The 25,120-nt window shown below is 39.8% G+C and overlaps 1 protein-coding gene across 2 annotated transcripts in view; it reads right to left on the bottom strand.

Moving 5' to 3' along the window:
- Positions 1-12,091: 12,091 nt before the first annotated feature.
- The window catches only part of LOC126334840 (zinc finger CCHC domain-containing protein 24-like), a 189,030-nt gene continuing 176,001 nt past the window's right edge, over positions 12,092-25,120 (bottom strand). For both annotated transcript variants that reach the window (XM_049997504.1, XM_049997505.1), the window contains exons 4-5: positions 15,530-15,694; positions 12,092-15,053 (exon numbers count right to left, since the gene is read on the bottom strand). In XM_049997504.1, coding sequence (XP_049853461.1) covers positions 14,940-15,053; positions 15,530-15,694 — 279 coding nt within the window. In that variant the 3' untranslated portion in view covers positions 12,092-14,939. The remainder of the gene's footprint in view (positions 15,054-15,529; positions 15,695-25,120) is intronic.

The raw sequence follows: 25,120 nt of genomic DNA, 5'->3' as shown, positions 1-25,120 counted from the left end.
GACTTTAATTTACACTCGAAATGTTGGCAAAAATACATGCTTAATCCTGGAGGTATGCATAAAACATCATCCGAAATTGTGCTAAATGCAGTCTCTGAAAATTATTTCGAACAGTCGCTTCATGAGCCCATGCGAATAGTAAACGGTTGGGAAAACACACTTGGCCTTTTAGCAATAAATAATCCTGAGTTAATAACAAGCATCAAAATGTATACAGGCATTAGTGAACACAAGGTTGACGTAGAGAGAACGAACATTTTAACCCAAAAATCCTCCAAAAATAAACGAAAAATATACCTCTTCAAAAAAGCAGATAAAAATTCACTTTTCACCTTTCTGAGAGGCAGTCTCCATTTGTTCCAAATTAATAATATAATTGTAGACCAAATGTGGCTTGAATTCAAAGAAATTGTATCAGCAGCAAGTGACAGATTTATACCAAATAAATTAACAAACGATGGAGCTGATTCTAGGTACACAAAATGGGTCAGAACACTGATGCAGAAACAACGAAACAAATACGCCAAATTTAAACAGATGCAAAACTGCAAGATTGGCGGTCTTTTACAGAAGCTCAAAATTTAGCATGGACTTCAATGCGAGATGCATATAATAGTTTGCACAACGAAACTTTGTCTTGAAACCTGAGAGAAAATCCAAAGAGATTCTGGTTGTATGTGCGGCAAGAAACAATCAATGACTTCTCTGTGCAGTAGCAGTGGAGATACTATTGAAGACAGTGCTGCCAAAGCAGAGTTACTAAACACCGTCTTCTGAAATGCCTTCATAAAAGAAGACGAAGTAAACATTCCAGAATTCGAATCAAGAACACCTGCCAACATGAGTAACAGAGAAGTAAATATCCTCTGAGTAGTGAAGCAACTTAAATCATTTAATAAAAGCAAGTCTTCTGGTCCAGACTGTATACCAATTAGGTTCCTTTCAGAGTACACTGATACATTAGCTCTACACTTAACAACCATATACAACCGTTCGCTCGACGAAAGATCCGTACCCAAAGATTGGAAAGTTGCACAGGTCACATCAATATTCTAGAAAGGTGGTAGGAGTAATCCACAAAATTACAGGCCTAGGGGAGAGTGGAGCACACTGAACCTTAAAAAATATTTCTTGCTCTTACTTGTCCAATAATTTTATTACAGAGTTATGATTTACAGATGTTACAGGCTAATCATTCAAGCATCAAATGGCCTTATATGACTGCATTGTCATTAATTGTTTTTTAGCTGCACACCTTTGAATAAAATTTGGTAAATGGTTCATTGTGCTCCACATGTGGGGTACAATGAACCAATTTAAACACGTTTATTGAAAGAACCTATTTAGCATACAAAGTAAGTGTAAATGTAATTTAAACATAATGTTTACATATATTACATCTGTGAAGCATATAATTAAAACTGTAGGCACACAGTCATGTAACTTATTTTGGAATTACCAAACATCACCTCAACAGGAAAGGGAAGGGTAAACTGGCTGGGCTGATAGCAGGAAATTTAAAGGGGGGAGGAACTACATCTCATGGTGGAAACTCTTTTTTAGTGTAAGATCAGTGTCCAGTGGGAAACTCAGCCAGGCAAGTACTAAAGATGTTAAAAAAGTTCAAGATACTCACAAAAGTAAAGTGAAAAATAATGTTAGTATATTTCATGAAAATATTGGGGGATTGAAGAATAAAAGTACTAAAGATGTTAAAAAAGTTCAAGATACTCACAAAAGTAAAGTGAAAAATACTGTTAGTATATTTCATCAAAATATTGGGGGATTGAAGAATAAAATTGATGAGCTTCTGCTTTGTTTAGAAGATATAGAAACCAAGAATGTAATAGATATACTATGCCTGTCTGAGCATCACATTGTCACTGATATGCAAAAGGTTAGCATCAATGGGTACAAATTAGCTGCACATGTAAGTAGAGATAATATGATGAGAGGAGGAGTTGCCATATATGTCAAAAGCTTCCACAGTGCAAAAAATTTAGAAACTAAAAAATTTTGTGTAGAGCAACATATGGAAGCATGTGCCACTGAACTTAAACTAAATGATGGCACTTTCATAATTGTAACAGTGTATAGGTCCCCTCAGGGAATTTCCAGCTATTTCTAGAAAACTTGGATGCTTTGTTGTGCTATCTGTCAGACAGGGGGAAGCAAATTATCATTTGTGGGGATTTCAATGTTGATTCCCTGAAAGAGTGTAATAGGAAGAATGACCTTTTAGTATTACTCAGTTCTTTCAATTTGAGCTCCGTCATTGATTTTCCTACTCGGATAACAAAGAACAGCAGTACATTGACAGACAACTTTTTTATAGACCAAGATAAGTTTAAGGACATAAATGCTTATCCAGTTGAGAATGGTCTTTCAGATCATAGTGCACAGCTTGTTACAGTACATGACATAGCTCCATGCAGTATAATAAATCAGACTTTCAAAGCAGTGCGTTCAATTAACAATATAAATATTGCAAACTTTAGGGAAAGCCTACAGCAGCTAGACTGGGATGAAGTGTATAAGGAACCCGATGCAAACTTGAAATATAACTTATTTCACAATACATTTTTAAGGGTATTTGAAAATTGTTTTCCCAAGAAAATAGTTAAACATAATTCCAAGAAAACATATAAAAAACCTTGGCTAACTAAAGGAATAAGAATATCTTGCATCCGTAAAAGAGAACTGTATCTAACAGCAAGAGGGAGTACTGCCCCCGAAATTGTTCAATATTATAAAAACTATTGTGCGGTACTAAGAAAAGTTATTAAAAAGTCCAGAAGCATGTGTATCATGTCTGATATCAGTAACTCTGATAATAAAATTAAAGCAATTTGGAATATTATTGAAAGGGAAACAGGACAACCAAGAGCACAGGAAGACTTTAGTGCAATAAAACTGAATGATAAGTGCACTAACAAACAATCAGAAATTGAAAATATTTTGAATAATTATTTTTTAAATGTTGTGGAGAAAATAGGATCTAGATCTTCACTAGAAGAGGCAAGGCTATTAATAGAAGAGGCCATACCTGCGCAGTTTGAAACAACTGTAATTCCACCAACCTCTCCCTCTGAAATCAGTAAAATAAAAAACTCACTGAAAAGTAAAAGCTCTTACGGAATTGATGGCATTTCCAGCAAAGTACTTAAAGCTTGTTCCCCACAGATAAGTAGGATTCTCAGCCACGTATGTAATAGCTCTTTGGAGCAAGGTGTTTTCCCTGATAGACTGAAATATGCCATTGTAAAACCATTGCATAAAAAGGGGGATACGTCGGATGTCAACAACTACCACCCAATCTCTCTTCTGACAGCTCTATCAAAAATTTTTGAGAAAGTAATGTATTCAAGAGTAGCCTCCCATATTTGTAAAAATAAAGTACTAACAAAATGTCAGTTTGGTTTTCAGAAAGGCTTTTCAACAGAAAATGCTATATATGCTTTCACTGATCAAATATTAAATGCTCTAAATAACCGGACATCGCCCATTGGTATTTTTTTGTGATCTCTCAAAGGCCTTTGATTGTGTAAATCATGGAATTCTTTTAGATAAGCTAAATCATTATGGTTTGAGTGGGGCAGTGCACAAATGGTTTAATTCATACTTAACTGGAAGAATGCAGAAAGTTGAAATAAGTGGTTCGTGTAATGTTAAAACAACAGCTGATTCCTCAAACTGGGGTGCTATCAAGCACGGGGTCCCACAGGGTTCGGTCTTAGGTCCTTTACTGTTCTTGATATACATTAATGACTTACCATTCCACATTGATGAAGATGCAAAGTTAGTTCTTTTTGCTGATGATGCAAGTATAGTAATAACATCCAAAAACCAAGAACTAAGTGATGTAATTGTAAATGATGTTTTTCACAAAATTATTAAGTGGTTCTCAGCAAACGGACTCTCTTTAAATTTTGATAAAACACAGTATATACAGTTCCGTACAGTAAATGGCACAACTCCAGTAATAAATATAGAATTTGAACAGAAGTCTGTAGCTAAGGTAGAATTTTCAAAATTTTTAGGTGTGTCCATTGATGAGAGGTTAAACTGGATGCAACACATTGATGGTCTGCTGAAACGTCTGAGTTCAGCTACGTATGCTATTAGGGTTATTGCAAATTTTGGTGATAAGAATCTCAGTAAATTAGCTTACTATGCCTACTTTCATTCACTGCTTTCGTATGGCATCATATTCTGGGGTAATTCATCGTTGAGTAGAAAAGTATTCATTGCACAAAAACGTGTAATCAGAATAATTGCTGGAGCCCAACCACGGTCATCCTGCAGACATCTATTTAAGGATCTAGGGATCCTCACAGTAACCTCACAGTATATATATTCCCTTATGAAATCTGTTGATAATAATCCAACCCAATTCAAAAGTAATAGCAGTGTGCATACCTATAACACCAGGAGAAAGGTTAAATCTGACTTTGGCACAGAAAGGGGTAAATTATGCTGCCACAAAAGTCTTTGGGCACCTACCAAACAGCATCAAAAGCCTGACAGATAGCCAACTAACATTTAAAAATAAATTAAAAGAATTTCTAGATGACAACTCCTTCTACTCATTGGCTGAATTTTTAGATATAAACTAAGTAATAAAAAAAAATTTTTTTTGTGTAATGTAATTTCTTGTACAGACATCTTTTATTAACCTGACATGTTCCACATCATTACTAAGTGTCGTATTCATGATCTATGGAACAAGTATTAATCTAATCTAATCTAATCTAATCATCCATGGACTTGAACCTGTTTCCAAATTTAAAATATGATTTTTGTCTCTTTGTCACACCATCAGTAGCAGGTCATGGGAGCATGTAAAGTATGTTACTAGCTGGAACAAAAGCTTCATCTATTATGTGAGGAAAATAAAACTTCACTCTAATTTTTTCACTTTTTCTCAAAAATGATACCTGATAGTCTCCTGCGTCATCCTTCGGTTTCAAAATCTTCCTCACATAGTAAACAGGTGTTTTGTTTTTCAGTTCAAATTTGGTCAAAACAAAATCATCTGTTTCTGGTAGTTTGTCCAAGTCTTCAAAGTTGTGCTCAGATACACCAGACACATCCACATTGGCATCACTCTCTTCATAATGCGCCTCACTAATATCGTCATCTGATTCCTGCTCATAAAGCTTCCGGTTGACCTTTTTATTGTGATGTTTTGTGGCCTGCAACAAATCTTTCTCCGGCATATCAATTGCAATTAAACTTCATCCTCTCTTACATTTATTGCTCTTCTTTCTGTTCTCTGCTTTTGGATATCCTCAAATTATTTCAGGAGAAACTCCATTAGGAAAAGCTGTTTGGGGGTTAAGTACTGCAGATGGTCCTGCTTGCTGCACATCTTGTGGCTGGCTGACACCCTGAGGCTTGTCCTGCAGATCTTGCATCCTTGATATGATGGAGAGAATTAACATCTGAAGTTGATCTGTTTGCCTCCACGACCCTGCCTGTTACTTCACTGACCAGGATTGTCTTTGCTACTACTGAATTTGTGGATGAAATGTTTCACGACATCCACAAAAAGTTCACTGTTCAGCCAGCCACTCTTTATTGCTAGCCCCAGGATGCCTGTTGGTGCATTACTTATCATATGTTGTTTAAAATGTACTCGAGGAAATATCATTGCTGGGGGCAGGGGAAAGTACCACCTGCACCGATTATGCAACAGGTAGTCACTGAGACACCACGTTCTCCACTAGTTGCTTGAGAAATCTGTTTACTTCCCTTTTGTGCCACTACCTTATGAATCCTATCTGGTACAGTTGAGATATTGAAAACCCTTGTACCATCAGCGAAAGTAGGGTATCTCTGGTAAAGGTCTTTCAAGTTTTTGAAGAAATTCGAAACAGTATACCGATTAAAGGTTGTTGCTCTGGATAAACAGCAGCCCTCTGTGGTTCAGATTGTATTGTATTGTATTGTATGTTAACTGGGGACCTAGAAATGACAGAGAGGCTCCGTCCCCACCACAGCCGCAGTAGTTCACAACCCCACGACGGAGTCCACTTCACCCCTCTGCCTCCCCACACCGAACCCAGGGTTATTGTGCGGTTCGGCCCCCAGTGGACCCCCAGGGAACGTCTCACACCAGACAAGTGTAACCCCTATGTTTGCGTGGTAGGGTAATGGTGGTGTATGCGTACGTGGAGAACTTGTTTGCGCAGCAATCGCCGACATAATGTAACTGAGGTGGAATAAGGGGAACCAGCCAGCATTCGCCGAGGCAAATGGAAAACCGCCTAAAAACCATCCACAGACTGGCTGGTTCACCGGACCTCAACACAAATCCGCTGGGCGGATTCACGCTGGGGGCCAGGCGCTCCTTCGCACCCAGAAAGCCGCGCGTTAGACCGCACGGCCAACCGGCGGGTGTCGGGGTTCAGATACTTAAACTGGGATTTTGTTTCATGAACCCATAGAACCAGTTTACACCAGCCATTCCCTCCATCCAGTTCTCAGGATATTTTAGACCATTTTTCACAGCCAGCTCACTTGCTAAGCGCCTGCATGTTTTAGTGTCAACACCAAAGCATATCTTAGTAGAATACAACAAATACTCCACTAATTCTTCCTCCTGCTCCACAGAAAATACCTTTCGATTTTCATTGTTTGGTGTCAGTCTTTCACTGGAGCCACATTTAATGTTTTGAACATATCGTTGAAGAGTAGGGTAAGGTATTGAATGAGATTTAGCTGCTTGGCTAAGTGCCATACCCTTATTAAGAACTTCCTGTACAGCGTTTGGCATAACATCGTGGTCAGTTTTACCTCTGTCCGTCTTCCTGCGGTACAAATGAATCATCTTCAAACGTAATAATATAAAACAGGACTGCTGAGCTTCTGTAATTTCAAAACCTTAAATACCTACACATATGTATTTACCCATCCTAAGGAAACAAAGTACAGAGTGCTTGTATTGGACAATTAAAATATTCCTGGGGCACAATGGACCACCCTGGGGCATGACGAACCATGGCTTATTGTGCCCCAAAAGAGATTGGTTCAGTGTGCCCCAACAGTACATATTTCAAACAAAGTTCATGTGAGGTTATGTATGATCACTGTTAATATTTGAAGATCTATATCATTAAAATACAGTATTGATATTGTTACAATGACCTACTGCCTCTAAAATTTGGTGACAAAGGATTGAACAAAATTCAATCTATTTATGTCTCCAAAAATTACTTCACTGTCACGAAACTAACATATCACCAGTACAACACTAATGGCGGAAACTAGATCCTGCAGAAAACAAATGGCAGTTGATAGAGCTGTACTGACAACAGAAGCACAGAGGAAAAAGTAATTTACCATCTTGTACTGAAACTATGCTACCTGATTCATTGTGCCCCGTGGTTCAGAGTGCCCCACTCTCCCCTATATAATAAACGTCGATGTGCAGCAGGATTTTGGAACATATATTGTATTCGAACATTATGAATTACCTCGAAGAAAATGGTCTATTGACATAATGTCATCATAGATTTATAAAATATCGTTCATGTGAAACACAACCAGCTCATTATTCGAATGAAGTTTTGAGTGCTATTGACAAGGGATTTCAGATTGCTTCCGTATGTCTGGATTTCTGGAAGGCTTTTGACACTACCACACAAGTTGCTTGTAGTGAAATTGCCTGCTTATGGAATATTGCCTCAGTTATGTGATTGGATTTGTGATTTCCTATCAGAGAGGTCACTGTTCGTAGTAACTGACAAAAAGTCATTGAGTAAAACAGAAGTGATTTCTGGGCTTCCCCAAGGTAGTGTTATAGTCCCTTTGCCGTTCCTTATCCATATAAATGATGTGGAAGACAATCTGAACAGCCGTCGTAGGCTATTTGCAGGTGACGCTGTCGTTTATCAGCTAATAAAGTCATCAGAACAAATTGCAAAATGATTTAGAAATGGTGCAAAAATTGGCAGTTGACCATAAATAACGAAAAGTGTGAGATCATCCACATGAGTGCTAAAAGGAATCCATCAAACTTTGGTTACACGATAAATCAGTCAAATCTAAAGGCCTCAAACTCAACTAAATACCTAGGAATTACCACTGTGAACAACTTAAATTTGAAGGAACGCACAGAAAATGTTGTGAGGAAGGCTAACTAAAGAATGCATTTTATTGGCAGGACATTTAGAAAGTGTAACAGATCTACTAAGGAGACTGCCTACACTATGCTTGTCCGTCCTCTTTTAGAATATTGCTGCCCAGTGTGGGATCCTTACCAGATAGGATTCAAGGAGTACATTGAAAAAGTTCAAAGATGGGCAGCATGTTTTGTGTTAATTCAAAATATGGGAGTGTGTGTCACTGAAATGATGCAGGATTTGGGCTGGACATCATTAAAACAAAGACGTTTTTTGTTGCGACGGAATCTTCTCACGAAGTTCCAATCATCAACTTTCTCCTCCAAATGCGAAAATATTTTGTTGACACTGACCTACATAGGGAGAAACGATCATGATGATAAAATATGGGAAATCAGAGATCGTATGGAAAGATATAGGTGTTCGTTCTTCCACACCCTATACGAGATTGGAATAATAGAGAATTGTGAAGGTGGTTTGATGAACCCTATGCCAGGCACTTAAATACACTCCTGGAAATTGAAATAAGAACACCGTGAATTCATTGTCCCAGGAAGGGGAAAATTTATTGACACATTCCTGGGGTCAGATACATCACATGATCACACTGACAGAACCACAGGCAAAACAGTATGCACAATGTCGGCACTAATACAGTGTATATCCACCTTTCGCAGCAATGCAGGCTGCTATTCTCCCATGGAGACGATCGTAGAGATGCTGGATGTAGTCCTGTGGAAGGGCTTGCCATGCCATTTCCACCTGGCGTCTCAGTTGGACCAGCGTTCGTGCTGGACGTGCAGACCGCGTGAGACGACGCTTTATCCAGTCCCAAACATGCTCAATGGGGGACAGATCCGGAGATCTTGCTGGCCAGGGTAGTTGACTTACACCTTCTAGAGCACGTTGGGTGGCACGGGATACATGCGGACGTGCATTAACCTGTTGGAACAGCAAGTTCCCTTGCCGGTCTAGGAATGGTAGGACGATGGGTTCGATGACGGTTTGGATGTACCGTGCACTATTCAGTGTCCCCTCGACGATCACTAGAGGTGTACGGCCAGTGTAGGAGATTGCTCCCCACACCATGATGCCGGGTGTTGGCCCTGTGTGCCTCGGTCGTATGCAGTCCTGATTGTGGCGCTCACCTGCACGGCGCCAAACACGCATACGACCATCATTGGCACCAAGGCAGACGCGACTCTCATCGCTGAAGACGACACGTCTCCATTCGTCCCTCCATTCACGCCTGTCGTGACACCACTGGAGGCGGGCTGCACGATGTTGGGGCGTGAGCGGAAGACGGCCTAACGGTGTGCGGGACCGTAGCCCAGCTTCATGGAGACGGTTGCGAATGGTCCTCGCCGATACCCCAGGAGCAACAGTGTCCCTAATTTGCTGGGAAGTGGTGGTGCGGTCCCCTACGGCACTGCGTAGGATCCTACGGTCTTGGCGTGCATCCGTGCGTCGCTGGGGTCCGGTTCCAGGTCGACGGGCACGTGCACCTTCCGCCGACCACTGGCGACAACATCGATGTACTGTGGAGACCTCATGCCCCACGTGTTGAGCAATTCGGCGGTACGTCCACCCGGCCTCCCGCATGTCCACTATATGCCCTCGCTCAAAGTCCATCAACTGCACATATGGTTCACGTCCACGCTGTCGCGGCATGCTACCAGTGTTAAAGACTGCGATGAAGCTCTGTATGCCACGGCAAACTGGCTGACACTGACGGCGGCGGTGCACAAATGCTGCGCAGCTAGCGCCATTCGACAGCCAACACCGCGGTTCCTGGTGTGTCCGCTGTGCCGTGCATGTGATCATTGCTTGTACAGCCCTCTCGCAGTGTCTGGAGCAAGTATGGTGGGTCTGACACACCGGTGTCAATATGTTCTTTTTTACATTTCCAGGAGTGTATGATTTGCAGAGTATCCCTGTAGATGTAATGACCACCAAACTCCCCAGACATGAACATTATTGAACATATCTGGGATGCCTTGCAACATACTGTTCAAAAGAGATATCCAGCTCCTCATGCTCTTACAGATTTATGGACAACCCTGCAGGATTCGTAGTCTCAATTACCTCCAGCACTACTTCAGAAATTAGTCAAGTCCATGCTACACCATGTTGCGGCACCTCTGCATGCTCACAGGAGCCCTACACGATATTAGGCTGATGTACTAGTTTCTTTGGTTCTTTAATGTATTACTTAATGAACTAGATTAATAAACATCTTGTTCAGTAAAAGGTTAATTTACTGTACATGATTTAATAACTGGCACAGTCCCAGTAACTGGATTAATTTAGGTTGTGTTCATTATGCAACTGTGAATGAAACAGAACTACCTAGAGGAGAAGTTCATGGCTGTTTGAAGAATTTGTGTGATGGTTAATGAATGGCAACATATGGACTACAGAGGTGGAGACAACATTTTGGGTGTGTAAATCTTGTGACTGTTGATTTTACTCCAAAAAGTGAACATTTTTCCACCATGTATGGACAAGATCCTGGAGCGCATGAATAAAGTGTTCATGAGAGAATGTTGAGTCTTACATAAAATACTCAGCACTTCTTCATGCAGTGGAGGAATAAGTTTGTTCTTCAACTTGATCCTTTTTGTCCACACATGGTACACAGCAGGCATACTTTGGAAACAACAGTGCATTATATCTAGAGTTCAACTTTGCCATCTTCCATTTAGAACTTACTTGGCTTTGACAAGAACAGGATTTCAGCAAACTGGAATGGAAGCAGTCATGATGAGTATGATGATTGCTGTCATCATCTGTGTGGCTTCCAATTAATTTTACATGAGAAGTATTTTGAAACTTCCCGATCTGTGAACCAAGTGTGCTGAGCCACATGAAGATTTTGTCAAGTAGCTATAAATGTTTATCCTTTGTGATCAAATGAATATAATTTTGTGCAACATTAGGAAGTGTTTCATATTCAACAATATTTATACTTTCAGTTCTGTTGATATTATATTCTCTGGTTCATCATCACAGTTAGGCATGCTGGGCTTGTTTGAGACTGTACAACTTCTGTTGAGCTGATGATGTCTCCAATATTGGAAGATGAAAAAATTAGGCATGGAATTATGCCTTGGACCTTATGTCCACGAGACACATATCAGCAACAATGCAAATACGGGCCATGAAAGCTTACAGTCTGCAGTGAGAATTGAAGTATTTGAGATGTAGTGCTACAGAAGGATGTCAAAAATTTGGTGGATTCATAAAGATTGATGAGGTTTTTGGCAGAATTGGCCAAGAAAGGAACTAATGGAAAACAGTGACAAGAAGAATGGCTAGGATGAAAGGACATTTGTTAAGACATCGGGGAATAACTACCAGGGTAATAAAGCATAAAAACTTCAGGGGAAGACATTATTGGAATACATCCCACAAATAATTGAGGTCTTAGGGCAGTAGCGCTACTCTGAGATGAAGAGTTTGGCACAAGAGAGTAGTTTGTTGCAGACCATGTCAAATCAAATCAAATCTGTTCGAAGTCATATGACAAACCCCCCCCCCCCCCACCCCCCCAAAAAAACAAAAAAAAACAAACCACATTAATATGAGAAGCACTTTCTGCAGCAGTTGGCACAAAATGAGGCTGGTATCACTCATGATATGGCCAAAGGAGTGTGGTTTTGTGTGTCTGTATGCTTGAAAAGGAGCTAGTGCTCAGAAGCTAGTGTGAATGTTGTTTTTAGTTATGCATTAGTCTGCTCCACATATTGATCCATCATATGTAAGTGGTTGCCTTTCCCTTATTTTATGTAGTATCACACATTGCTAGATACGTAACGTAAGTGAACCATGATGGGAGGGGGGAATTTGTAATGGTGTAAACATTATTTGTTGATAATTACAACTTTTTTCATGTAACAGCTTTAATAGAATTTGAGAAGTATACAATAATTGTTCACCAACAATAATGAAAGCAACACAATGAATGCAATGATTTTGTGATCTTCATTATTAACTGCACACACTAAGAATTCACATAGTCATATTGTGTATGGAACATATAACAAAAATTTTGTAATAGTAAAAACACATTGTGTTTAAGAAATGTTCATTTCTTGGTACAAGCAATTATTTGAACAACTGAGTTCAAAATGTAAAATTATGACATTGTCACAGTGGTCAGTCTTACTACTTTCTGAATTGAAAAGTTGTTTAAGTGCAAAAGTTTAAGTTGGCAATGCATTTTCATTTGACAACTGACATTATCATGGAGTGTTTCTCTGTAATAACAACTTCTCTCTTTGTAGGTTCATTTGTTTCTGAAGACAGCATTTTTCATGTCTAGCAATATTTTTTGACCACAAATAAAACAAAATTCCATATATTAGTAAATATTTTCTCATCACTTGTGTCTTGTTGTGATGTAATATCAAGTAACTAAGTAAGAAAAGAAAAGAAGATGTGAATTAATAGAAGCCAGACATAAATGGAGTGAGGTAAATTGCAATACAAAAGTGTTTTGAGTATTCTGCATCAGTCTTATACTAGTTTGAAAACCATTGAAATTTTCACTGTAGTTATGTATGTATCTATGCAGCTTGGTCTATTGTAATTTTTGTTTATATTTCATATCTATGGTATTTCTTGGGTTGTTGCATTTATTTGTCTACATTACATGTTGAAGTGCTTACCAAAACCAAATGTAATAATTTATAGTAGAATGTGCTTTTGCTAATTTCACCTCAGATAATTGTTATAGTCACACTCTATAATGAAACACTGAAGTTATGAGAACAAAATACATCAGAAGTTTAAAATACACATTTCTTAATTTTGACGTACTTCGCCTGTTACTGCAGTGATTCATTTCCAAACTTTTCTTTGGCTTTTGAGCAGTCACATTATCTTACATATGTTTTGTTTTTACAGCCTCATCAGTATGAATCTGACTTTAAATTACCTTTATTTATTTACGAATCTGCCCAGTAATTGTTTGCTCCTCATAAAGCAAATTTTTTTGGTTGCTTTACCTGACTTCAGAATGCCTTGCTTTTATGCTAAGGTGACATAATGCACAGCTTAAAGCACACTGTGTAAAGATCATAATGGTAACATAGTTCAATTTTACTTTTGAAAAACATTATCACATACATAAACATAAATTCATGTGAGGATCTTCTTTTGTCTATTATTTAAATTACAAAGTAAAACAGAGTATGAATCAGCCAGATTAAATAAAGGCTACTGACAATGATCTATAAAGGTAAAACATAAATAATCAGCTCACACAAACATATTAACATTACTTCTACATCACAGTTTAGTAAGCTGCATGAATAAAGTGCTGACAATGAAACATTCGATACTATCAATAATAAAGTGAAAATGTGAAGTGCCAAACTGTGACTTGTGTATGGCAAGTCCCATTGTAAAATGAAAGCTAAATGGTTATGTGTAGAATTAAAAATCAGTTAAATGCATTGCTGCCAAAATTAGCTACTGAGCTAAAAGATTATGTTGATATGATGAATAGTAGAAATCTTTCTACAAGAAATGATAACAGAGTTGACAGAAATGCAAATTATTTAAGTCATCATGTTCATATAAGGAAAATGGGTGGCGGTTATAGAACAGTATGTATCATAGGTGATAAATATAGAAAGAAAGAAGAAAAACACAATAAGACCACTTGATATTGGAGTTAAATGATGATAAATTTTGACAGGAATTTGTGTAAAATTATGCATGTGTTATATTGAATTGTTTGTTTATACACTGGAAAATTGGTCCTTTGGAAAATATACCAAACTCTGAAATTCTGAGCTACTTTGCATACATAAAATTAAGACCTGTGTGTCTTGGTTTATTATCTTTTTGTCTGTTCTCAAAGATTATAGCCATTATATTAAACTTCCAGTGATGTTGGCTTCAAGAAAATATTACAAATAGAACAAAAAATAAATATTTAAATGAGTGAAAGGTAAGTCACAACAAATATAGATCAGCAACCTAAGGCCTTGTATTACACCAAGCATGTGGATCCTGAGTTGGCACTGTTTTTAAATGCAGCTCAAATGTTATTTCTGAAGAGACTGATCACCTATACAACAATATTCTTTGAAAAAATATATACAGCTTAAAGTAGTTTTGAACAGCCTGATCACAACTTTGATCTTAATATTAGCAGATCTGCAAATTACTTGTACATATGCTTCAGAATCCATTGTGGAATTTAATGGTCATCTTTTACACTATTTTTAACTGCTGTAGCCAACAGTTCTTGACTAGAGGTCATATTCAGTATTATAAGAAAGTTGAATAGATAAATTAATCATATTTAAAGATTAGAATATAAAAGTGTAGTGTCATCTAGCAGTAGTGTTAGTAAAACACGAGACATTAAAATCTTTGGTCTACAAGGTAACCATAAATAACACCATCATAAGAGAATAAAATATAATAGTGCATGTGTGGAATGGGTGCAAGGACATACAGAGGCGTCATCAGTTGATAATGTAACAACACTTCAGCAGTCATGTAAGAGGATAATTTTACATTCTGTCAATGTCTTCTTGCCTATCTGGGCAAAGGAAATATGACATATAATTTTTACAGCTCATCATCAGTTGTGATAGCTCTTCAATGATAAAGCTGAGTTCTGTTTTCTTCACATATAACAAGAACACCATTTATAAGTAAAATAATTCCAGTTTCCTAATGTTACTCATGTCTCTCTCACATTTGATTTTCCACTGCTGTACTATTTGCTTTAAATTCATGTGTGAGGAATGTGGCCACATAGTACACATATAGTTGCATATACTTTACTTTAATTTACTGTACTCTTCTGCAGTAATAACCTAGTGTCTGACACTTCTCACACAGATGTTGAGGATGAACCTTAGACTGATCTGAAACATCGAGTCCATCTGGTTTTTCCAAAGGACGCTGGAACATAACAGTTTTGAATGAAATTTCTCATGGAATATACTTAAACTTACTATATACTTGTTGCAAATGTCATTTTCTTATAATTTTTGTAAATATCACATTTGTTATGGTCAGTATAGTTATTATTCAAGAACAGCAACAAGTGAATGCATACTCTAGCAGCTATAAAATAATCAAAGCATAATAAACAGAAAAAAACCACTGATCTCATCAAATGCATTAGTCTGAACCCTTTAAGCTCCAGTGGTTTCTGCTGTGACCCACTATTTTGCACTTTAGCATGAAACTACCGATGCTAAAGGCATTGTTACTCCAAAACAGATGTATAAATTGGTAGGTTGTGGCAGAAATCACTGGGGCTCAAGAGGTTCTGGTAAGTTTCATGTTGTGATCTACCAATAACATAAAAATCATAGAACAAACGTTAATTTATTTGATATGTTATACTAATAATGTCAAACTGTCAAACAAACCTGCTTATGTGGAAAGACGTGCACATGGCATTTAATGCACTGCTGGCTCATGTTGGCCCAACTGTTGCCTGACATCCACTTCCTTTTGCACTTAGGACATTTATATTCCCCAAAGCACCGCTTTTTTCCTTGGTAAGGAGTAAGCCCTTCACCTTTAGGCCTTGCCTAGAAATGATAACATAGGTGTAATTTACAGGCCCATTAACTAAAGAATTAAGAGTGGTATGGTAATATACAAACCAAACAAATAATGTCTTCTTTTACAACAAGTTTTGTTTCTAATTCTCTGTTTGAAATAGAACCATCCATCTTCTCATTATTTGTCTCATAAAAAGAAAGTCATGAGATTTTTTAAGGGTTAATATATAGTTTGTAGTGGGTTTTGTCTGACAAGAACACCCTACCATCTTTGATAAGTGTGACATCTTCATTTATCCTGCTCATGTTCCTGTGCTTTTTTGTAAATATAATTACTTTATAATATTTGGAAATGTTATATAAAACAGTAAATTATTTAATTTCTCCAAAAACATTCTTCCCATTCATTTTGTTCTGTTAAATAATTTTAGATCCCATGTCTTGGATGACTTTCTTGTGCACTACTTTAAAACACTGAGATTATTTTTTGGTGTCTTCCAGTCTCATTCTTACTTGCCTATTGATGATAAGACCATACACTACTTCTTGCTGAGTTCTGGAGAGAGATTTCTACATCTACATCTACATGACTACTCTGCAATTCACATTTAAGTGCTTGGCAGAGGGTTCATCGAACCACAATCATACTATCTCTCTACTATTCCACTCCCGAACAGCGAGCGGGAAAAACGACCACCTAAACCTTTCTGTTCGAGCTCTGATTTCTCTTATTTTATTTTGATGATCATTCCTACCTATGTAGGTTGGGCTCAACAAAATATTTTCGCATTCGGAAGAGAAAGTTGGTGACTGAAATTTCGTAAAAAGGTCTCGCCGCGCCAAAAAACGTCTATGCTGTAATGACTTCCATCCCAACTCGTTTATCATATCTGCCACACTCTCTCCCCTATTACGCGATAATACAAAACGAGCTGCCCTTTTTTGCACCCTTTCGATGTCCTCCGTCAATCCCACCTGGTAAGGATCCCACACCGCGCAGCAATATTCTAACAGAGGACGAACGAGTGTAGTGTAAGCTGTCTCTTTAGTGGACTTGTTGCATCTTCTAAGTGTCCTGCCAATGAAACGCAACCTTTGGCTCGCCTTCCCGACAATATTATCTATGTGGTCCTTCTAACTGAAGTTGTTCGTAATTTTAACACCCAGGTACTTAGTTGAATTGACAGCCTTGAGAACTGTACTATTTATCGAGTAATCGAATTCCAACGGATTTCTTTTGGAACTCATGTGGATCATCTCACACTTTTCGTTATTTAGAGTCAACTGCCGCCTGACACATCATACAGCAATCTTTTCTAAATCGCTTTGCAGCTGATACTAGTCTTCGGATGACCTTACTAGACGGTAAATTACAGCATCATCTGCGAACAGTCTAAGAGAACTGCTCAGATTGTCACCCAGGTCATTTATATAGATCAGGAACAGTAGAGGTCCCAGGACGCTTCCCTGGGGAACACCTGATATCACTTCAGTTTTACTCGATGATTTGCCGTCTATTACTACGAACTGCGACCTTCCTGACAGGAAATCACGAATCCAGTCGCACAACTGAGACGATACCCCATAGCTCCGCAGCTTGATTAGAAGTCGCTTGTGAGGAACGGTGTCAAAAGCTTTCCGGAAATCTAGAAATACGGAATCAACTTGAGATCCCCTGTCGATAGCGGCCATTACTTCGTGCAAATAAAGAGCTAGCTGCGTTGCACAAGAGCGATGTTTTCTGAAGCCATGCTGATTACGTGTCAATAGATCGTTCCCTTCGAGGTGATTCATAATGTTTGAATACAGTATATGCTCCAAAACCCTACTGCAAACCGACGTCAATGATATAGGTCTGTAGTTAAAGGGATTACTCCTACTACCCTTCTTGAACACTGGTGCGACCTGCGCAATTTTCCAATCTGTAGGTACAGATCTATCGGTGAGCGAGCGGTTGTATATGAGTGCTAAGTAGGGAGCTATAGTATCAGCGTAATCTGAAAGGAACCTAATCGGTATACAATCTGGACCTGAAGACTTGCCCGTATCAAGCGATTTGAGTTGCTTCGCAACCCCTAAGGTATGTACTTCTAAGAAACTCATGCTAGCAGATGTTCGTGTTTCAAATTCTGGAATATTCCATTCGTCTTCCCTGGTGAAGGAATTTCGGAAAACTGCGTTCAATAACTCCGCTTTAGCGGCACAGTCGTCGATAACAGTACCATCGGCACTGCGCAGCGAAGGTATTGACTGCGTCTTGCCGCTTGTGTGCTTTACATACGACCAGAATTTCTTCGGATTTTCTACCAAATTTCGAGACAATGTTTCGTTGTGGAACCTATTAAAGGCATCTCGCATCGAAGTACGTGCCAAATTTCGCGCGTCTGTAAATTTTAGCCCATCTTCGGGATTTCGCGTTCTTCTGAACTTCGCATGCTTTTTCCGTTGCCTCTGCAACAGCGTTCGGACCTTTTTTGTGTACCACGGGGGATCCGTTCCATCTCTTACCAATTTATGAGGTATGAATATCTCAATTGCTGTTGCTACTATATCTTTGAATTTAAGCCACATCTCGTCTACATTCGCATAGGCAGTTCGAAAGGAATGGAAATTGTCTTTTAGGAAGGCTTCTAGTGGCACTTTATCCGCTTTTTTAAATAAAATTATTTTGCGTTTGTTTCTGATGGATTTGGAAGAAATGGTATTGAGCCTAGCTACAATGACCTTGTGACCACTAATCCCTGTATCAGTCATGATGCTCTCTATCAGCTCTGGATTGTTTGTGGCCAAGAGGTCAAGTGTGTTTTCGCAACCATTTACAATTCGTGTGGGTTCGTGGACTAACTGCTCGAAATAATTTTCGGAGAAAGCATTTAGGACAATCTCGGAAGACGTTCTCTGCCTACCACCGGTTTTGAACAAGTATTTTTGCCAACATACCGAGGGTAGGTTGAAGTCCCCTCCAACTATAACCGTATGAGTGGGGTGTTTATTTGTTACGAGACTCAAACTTTCTCTGAACTGCTCCGCAACTGTATCATCGGAGTCTGGGGGTCGGTAGAAGGAGCCAATTATTAACTTAATTCGGCTGTTAAGTATAACCTCCACCCACACCAATTCGCACGGAGTGTCTACTTCGACTTCACTACAAGATAAACCACTACTGACAGACACAAACACTCCACCACCAATTCTGCCTAATCTATCTTTCCTGAACACCGTCTGAGACTTCGTAAAAATTTCTGCAGAACTTATTTCAGGCTTTAGCCAGCTTTCTGTACCTATAACGATATCAGCTTCTGTGCTTTCTATTAGCGCTTGAAGCTCAGGGACTTTTCCAGCACAACTACAACAATTTACAACTATAATTCCGACTGTTCCTTGATCCAAGCAAGTCCTGTAATTGCCAAGCACCCTTTGACATTGCAGCCCATCCCGCACTTTCCCGAGGCCTTCTAACCTAAAAAACCGCCCAGTCCACGCCACACAGCCTCCGCTACCCGTGTAGCCGCCAGCTGAGTGTAGTGAACTCCTGACCTATTCAGCGGAACCCGAAACCCCACCACCCTATGGCGCAAGTCAAGGAATCTGCAGCCAATACGGTCGCAAAACCGTCTGAGCCTCTGATTCAGACCCTCCACCCGGCTCTGCACCAAAGGTCCGCAGTCGGTTCTGTCAACGATGCTGCAGATGGTGAGCTCTGCCTTCATCTCGTAAGCAAGATCGGCAGCCTTCACCAAATCAGATAGCTGCTGGAATCCAGAGAGAATTTCCTCAGATCCAAAGCGACACACGTCATTAGTGCCGACATGTGCCACCACCTGCAGCTGGCTGCACCCTGTGCTCTTCATGGCATCCGGAAGGACCCTTTCCACATCAGGAATAACTCCTCCCGGAATGCACACGGAGTGCACACTGGATTTCTTCCCCTCCTTAGCCGCCGTATCCCTAAGGGGCCCCATTACGCGCCTAACATTGGAGCTCCCAACTACCAGTAAGCCCACCCTCTGCGATTGCCCGGACCTTGAAGGCTGAGAATGATCCTCTGAAACAGGGCAGGCAGCTGCATCTGACTCAGCCAGAGACAGTGCCTGAAACCGGTTTGTCAGACGCACCGGGGAGGCTTTCTGATCAGCCTCCGGGGACGCCTTTCGCTGCCTGCCACGCCTTGGAACGACCTCCCAATCAACCACAGGCAAGGGCTCAGCCCCACTGCGGGCAGCAACCGGGGCAACCACAGATGCAGACCGATCTGGGGACAGACGGGACGAGGTTGACATCCCCGTGATACCCGAGTCCGGCTCCCCATAGTGGTGCCCATTGGCAACAGCCTCAAGCTGCGCGACCGAAGTCAGCGCCGATTGCAGCTGTGAGCGAAGGGATGCCAAGTCAGCCCTCATCCGAACACAGCAATCGCAGTCCCTGTCCATTCTAATCGATGTTTAACAACAGTTACCGAAACACGAGTCCATGCCTAGATAACGCAAGCGGAACACGCAAAGAATGTATCAACTAACCTGTACAAATGCCTAACGACTGCGCTACAATCTGCTGAATTTACGATTACAGTAACTAAAACTCGAAATTGCACCTCCTATACGAAACTCACACGCAATTGAAATAAGAATCTACGAAGTAAACACTAAAGCGCGATGCTACAACTGTCAAATACTATAATACGCCCGAAATATATGAATTAAACAATGCAAGTACCCAAAAACAAGCAAAGAAATTAATTAAACTATCTAACAAATAAGTAAGCTAGGGTTATACGACTTGCTGCTGCAGCTGCTTATCCAACGGCGGCAGGGAGCACACTGACTGACCAACCGACACTGGCCGTTCACAACAAAAACAGAAGACAGACGACTACGCGAATTTGCACTATTCAGGTACTAAGGCGCGATGCTACAACCCTCAAATACTATAATACGCCGAAATATATGAATTAAACAATGCAAGTACCCAAAAACACGCAAAGAAATTAATAAAACTATCTAACAAATAAGTAACCTAGGGTTATACGACTTGCTGCTGCAGCTGCTTATCCAACGGCGGCAGGGAGCAATATTTATCATATGAAATGTGTGTTCATATATGCATCCAACCAAGAAATAAATGTTGCATACTATTTTACTAACAATACATGAACATTTTGACTATCTTGTGACAGGTCTTTGCCTTGCTGGAACATAATATTTTGAAAGAAGAAGTCTGACTTAATTGCTACAACTTCCCTGAGGCAATAGTAGCTTTCAGAACTACCCACAATTCATAGATGATGATAGTTTGATTATAACCTATGATGTCTCAGGTCTTCATGTCTGTTGTCAGAAAAGGTGGCAGGGGATGGGGTTAATGCTCATCCTCTACGTGGTGTTCTATTAACCAGTGTTCTGCAACCAGAGTGCCACCACGAAGTGAAGGGTGTGATGTGAAGATGGACCTCAATGTTAGACACATTACAATTTTTTATTTATTTCTTTTAGGTAAGAAGGTGTTTGTTTACTCTTTAATTATTTAATACATGCTGCTAACCATTATATTTTCATAGAAATTAAATGTAACAGTACGTGGGCTAACCAAAAAGTACATTACTTTTTGGAATTAAAAATAAATAAAGAATTGGGATTTTTTTTAATTATATACAGATGAAAGCCACACTTAAATACTACTTTTCTACATAGTTGCCATTAAAATTAAGGCACTTATCATAGCGATGGACGAGATTGGAAATTCCTTCCTCGTAAACTATGGCCGCCTGCGCCTTCAACCGTGTGGTTAATCAGCAACCCGGTATAAATACGATTTTTGTGGATTTCCTGGAAAGAGGCAGTACAATAAACTCTCAAAGGTATTGCCAAACTCTGCAGAGCCTCAGAAGAGCAATACAAAGCAAGCGCAGGGTAAAGTTGGGCTCAAAGATCTTGCTGATTCACAACAACACCTGGGCCCTCATGGCAAATGCCACTCGTGAAGTTCTTGAATCTTTTAAGTGGGAGTTGTTTCCTCATCCACTGTACAGTCCTGACCTGGCACCGAGCGACTTCCACTTATTCCCAGCAATGAAGAAGTGGTTGGCTATGCAACGTTTTGATGACGATGCACAGCTTCAAGAAGAGGTAACCAATTGTTTGAAGGCGCCTAATTTTACGACGAAGGAATTTCCAAGCTCATCCATCGCTATGATAAGTGCCTTAATTTAAATGGCAACTATGTAGAAAAGTAGTATTGAAGTGTGGCTTTCATCTGTATATAATTAAAAAAATTCCAATACTTTATTTATTTTTAATTCCAAAACGTAATGTACTTTGTGGATAGCCCTTGTATTATGAGAAGGAAACTTGCTACTCACCACCTAGCAGAGATGCAAAGATGCTGAGTTGCAGATAGGCACAACATAAAACTCTCACAATTAAAGCTTTCAGCCATTGGCCATCAGTAATACACACACACACACACACACACACACACACACACACACACAAAACACACACACACACACACACACACACACACACACACACACACACACAAAACACACACACACACAAACACAGCTCACACGCACGACTACAGTCTCAGGCATCTGAAACCACACTGCGAGCAGCAGCACCAAAGCATGCTGGGAGTGGCGACTGGGTGGGGGTAAGGAGGAGGCTAGGGCAGGAAGGGATAGTGTGGTGGGGGTGGCAGATAGTGAAGTGCTGCAGGTTAGATGGTGGGGGGGGGGGTAGTGGAAAAGAAGAGAAATAAAAAGACTGGTGTGGTTGTTGAATGGGAACAGGGAAGGGGCTGGATGGGTGAGGATAGTGACTAATGAAGTTTGAGGTCAGGAGGGTTACAGGAATGTCAGATGTATTGCAGGGAAAGTTCCCATCTGTGCAATTCAGAAAAGCTGGTGTTGGTGGGAAGGATCCTTATGGCACAGTGGTGTGACACATTCTTTGAAATGAAGGATATCATGTTTGGGAGTGTGTTCAGCAACAGGATGGTCCACTTATTTCTTGGCCACAGTTTGTCAGTGGCCATTCATGTGGACAAACAGCTTGCTGGTTGTCATCCCTACATAGAATGTAGCACAGTGGTTGCAGCTTAGCTTGTAGACCACATGACTGGTTTCACAGGTAGCACTGCCTTTGATGAGTTATATGATGTTAGTGACCAGACTCGAGTAGGTGGTGGTGGTGGATAACTTTTTTACTCCTTAATTTGTTTATTCTCTATTGTTGTTATACTTCACTTAACCCTCGAGCAGGTGCGCCTGTGTATAAAATGCACCAACTACATATAACATTGTTGTGCACAATTCCATTGCTGTTTTAGAGTAGCAAGCCCCTACCTATTCCTGCATTATTGTTTCAGCTAGCACAGTGAGAAGTTGTGTTGTCATAGTTTCACGTGAGCTACAGTAATTTAAAATAAACTGCGAGTGTGTCATCTTAGAGTGCAAAGTATGCCACGTGTCCGTTCATGTAAGTAATTTTTCCCTTCGCTTTTATTTAATTCCTTTTTAATCTAATCAAAAGATAACATGTAACAAGTCAGTATATCACTGTGCAGGGCGAGATCAAAGCTGACAGACAATGAGCTCGACTGGTTGCTCAGTGAGTATAGTTCAACTCTGTACCAGGCAGTGGAAACGATGATGACCCTGAAGAAGGAGAAGAAGAGGAATTTATCACACGAAGTGACCATGATGCAGATTTTGATCAAGTCCACAATTCAGATGATGACTGTGAAGAGCCACTCACCACGGGTGGTATTTTTATTGGGACGGACAAAACGTGTAAATGGAATAAAATACGGCCTAATGTGACTATGAAAACAAAAAGAAAGAATATTGTAAAAATATTTCCTGCCAGAGGGGCACGTGTGAAACAGAGGCTTTATGGACAATACTTAGCCTGGAAATGATTGATGAAATTGTAAAATACACGAACATAACCATGCAACCTAAGAAAAAATGTGTACAATATTCCAGAGAAAGGAATGCTAAGGAAACTACAAGGTGTGAAATAATGGCATTGTTGGGATTGCTGTATCTCATGGGGACTAAGAAAGCAAACCACACAAATGTCATTGAACTGTGGACAGCGGATGGTACTGGTATGGAGATTATGAGAGCTGTGATGAGCTACAGCAGATTTCTGTTCCTTTTACAAAGTATCTGTTTTGACGACAAGAGTACAAGGCAAGAAAGAAGAGTAATTGATAAACTTGCTGCAAAAAGGCAAATATCGGATGATTTTGTGCTGAACTGCAATAATGCTCATAGTGTAGGACAATTTTTGACTGTAGATGAAAAGTTGCAAGCTTCCTGGGGTCACTGTTCTTTTGTTCAGCATACCCCGAGCAAACCATCGAAGTACGGGATAAAGATTTTTGTTTTAGCAGATGCTAGAACATTCTTCACTAGTAATATTGAAGTATATTGTGGAAAACAACCTAAAGGGCCATAAATGTTTCTTATTCTCCCTGTGATATTGTAGGAAGGCTAGTTACTCATACTGAAGGCTCAGGAAGAAACATTACAATGGATAAATGGTACACTAGCTGTTTCATAGCCAACTCCCTTTTGAAAAGGTGGCTAACATGCATCTGCACATTGAGAAAAAAACAAACGCGAGATCCCACAAGAATTTTTACCTGGGAAATGTAGGGCTATCCACTCCTCTTTATTTGGTTTTCAGACTGATATGACGTTATTTTCGTATGTTCCGTAACAAAACAAGGCAGTTATACTACTTTCAAATAGGTGCGATTTTGGAACCATTGACGAAGTTGCAGGTAAAACAGAGGTATGTTGGTGGTTCACAGGAGAGCTTCTGTAAAGTTTGGAAGGTAGGAGATGAGGTACTGGCATAAGTAAAGCTGTGAGGATGGGGCATGAGTTTGCTTGGGTAGCTCAGATGGTAGAGCACCTGCCCGCAAAAGGCAAAGGTCCCGAGTTCGAATCTCGGTCCGGCACACAGTTTTAATCTGCCAGGAAGTTCCAGAGGTAGTTTTGGATTACAATACGGCAAAGGAAGGAATCGATACGGTCAGTCAACTGGGAGGAGCATATTTCGTCACACGGGTAACAAGATGATGGCCATTGGCTCTAATGGATATAGCAGGAACGAGTGATCAAATAATTTTTCTTGCAAATGAGGTAAATCCCAAAAAGAAGAGAAGAATTTTCTTGAAAGATTCTGTACTGTTTCTTATGAAGCCTCGGCCGGCCAGGGTGGCCGATCGGTTCTTGGCACTACAGTCTGGGACTGCACGACCACTACAGTTGCAGGTTTGAATCATTTAATGATATTTATTTGTTAGCTGTGTTGGTGAAAACTTTGTAATGCTGCTATGGTTGCTAGTAAACTGAAATTACATTCATTAACATCCCTCTCTGTTAAATAAATATATGAATTATTTTCACGAATTGTTGGAATAAAATAAGAAACAAGTGAA

Source organism: Schistocerca gregaria, chromosome 2 (genome assembly GCF_023897955.1).
Source record: "Schistocerca gregaria isolate iqSchGreg1 chromosome 2, iqSchGreg1.2, whole genome shotgun sequence".
NCBI classification, from domain to species: Eukaryota; Metazoa; Arthropoda; class Insecta; order Orthoptera; family Acrididae; genus Schistocerca; species Schistocerca gregaria.
The sequence above is the reverse complement of the archived record's forward strand: the minus strand, read 5'-3'. Positions and strand labels throughout refer to the sequence as shown.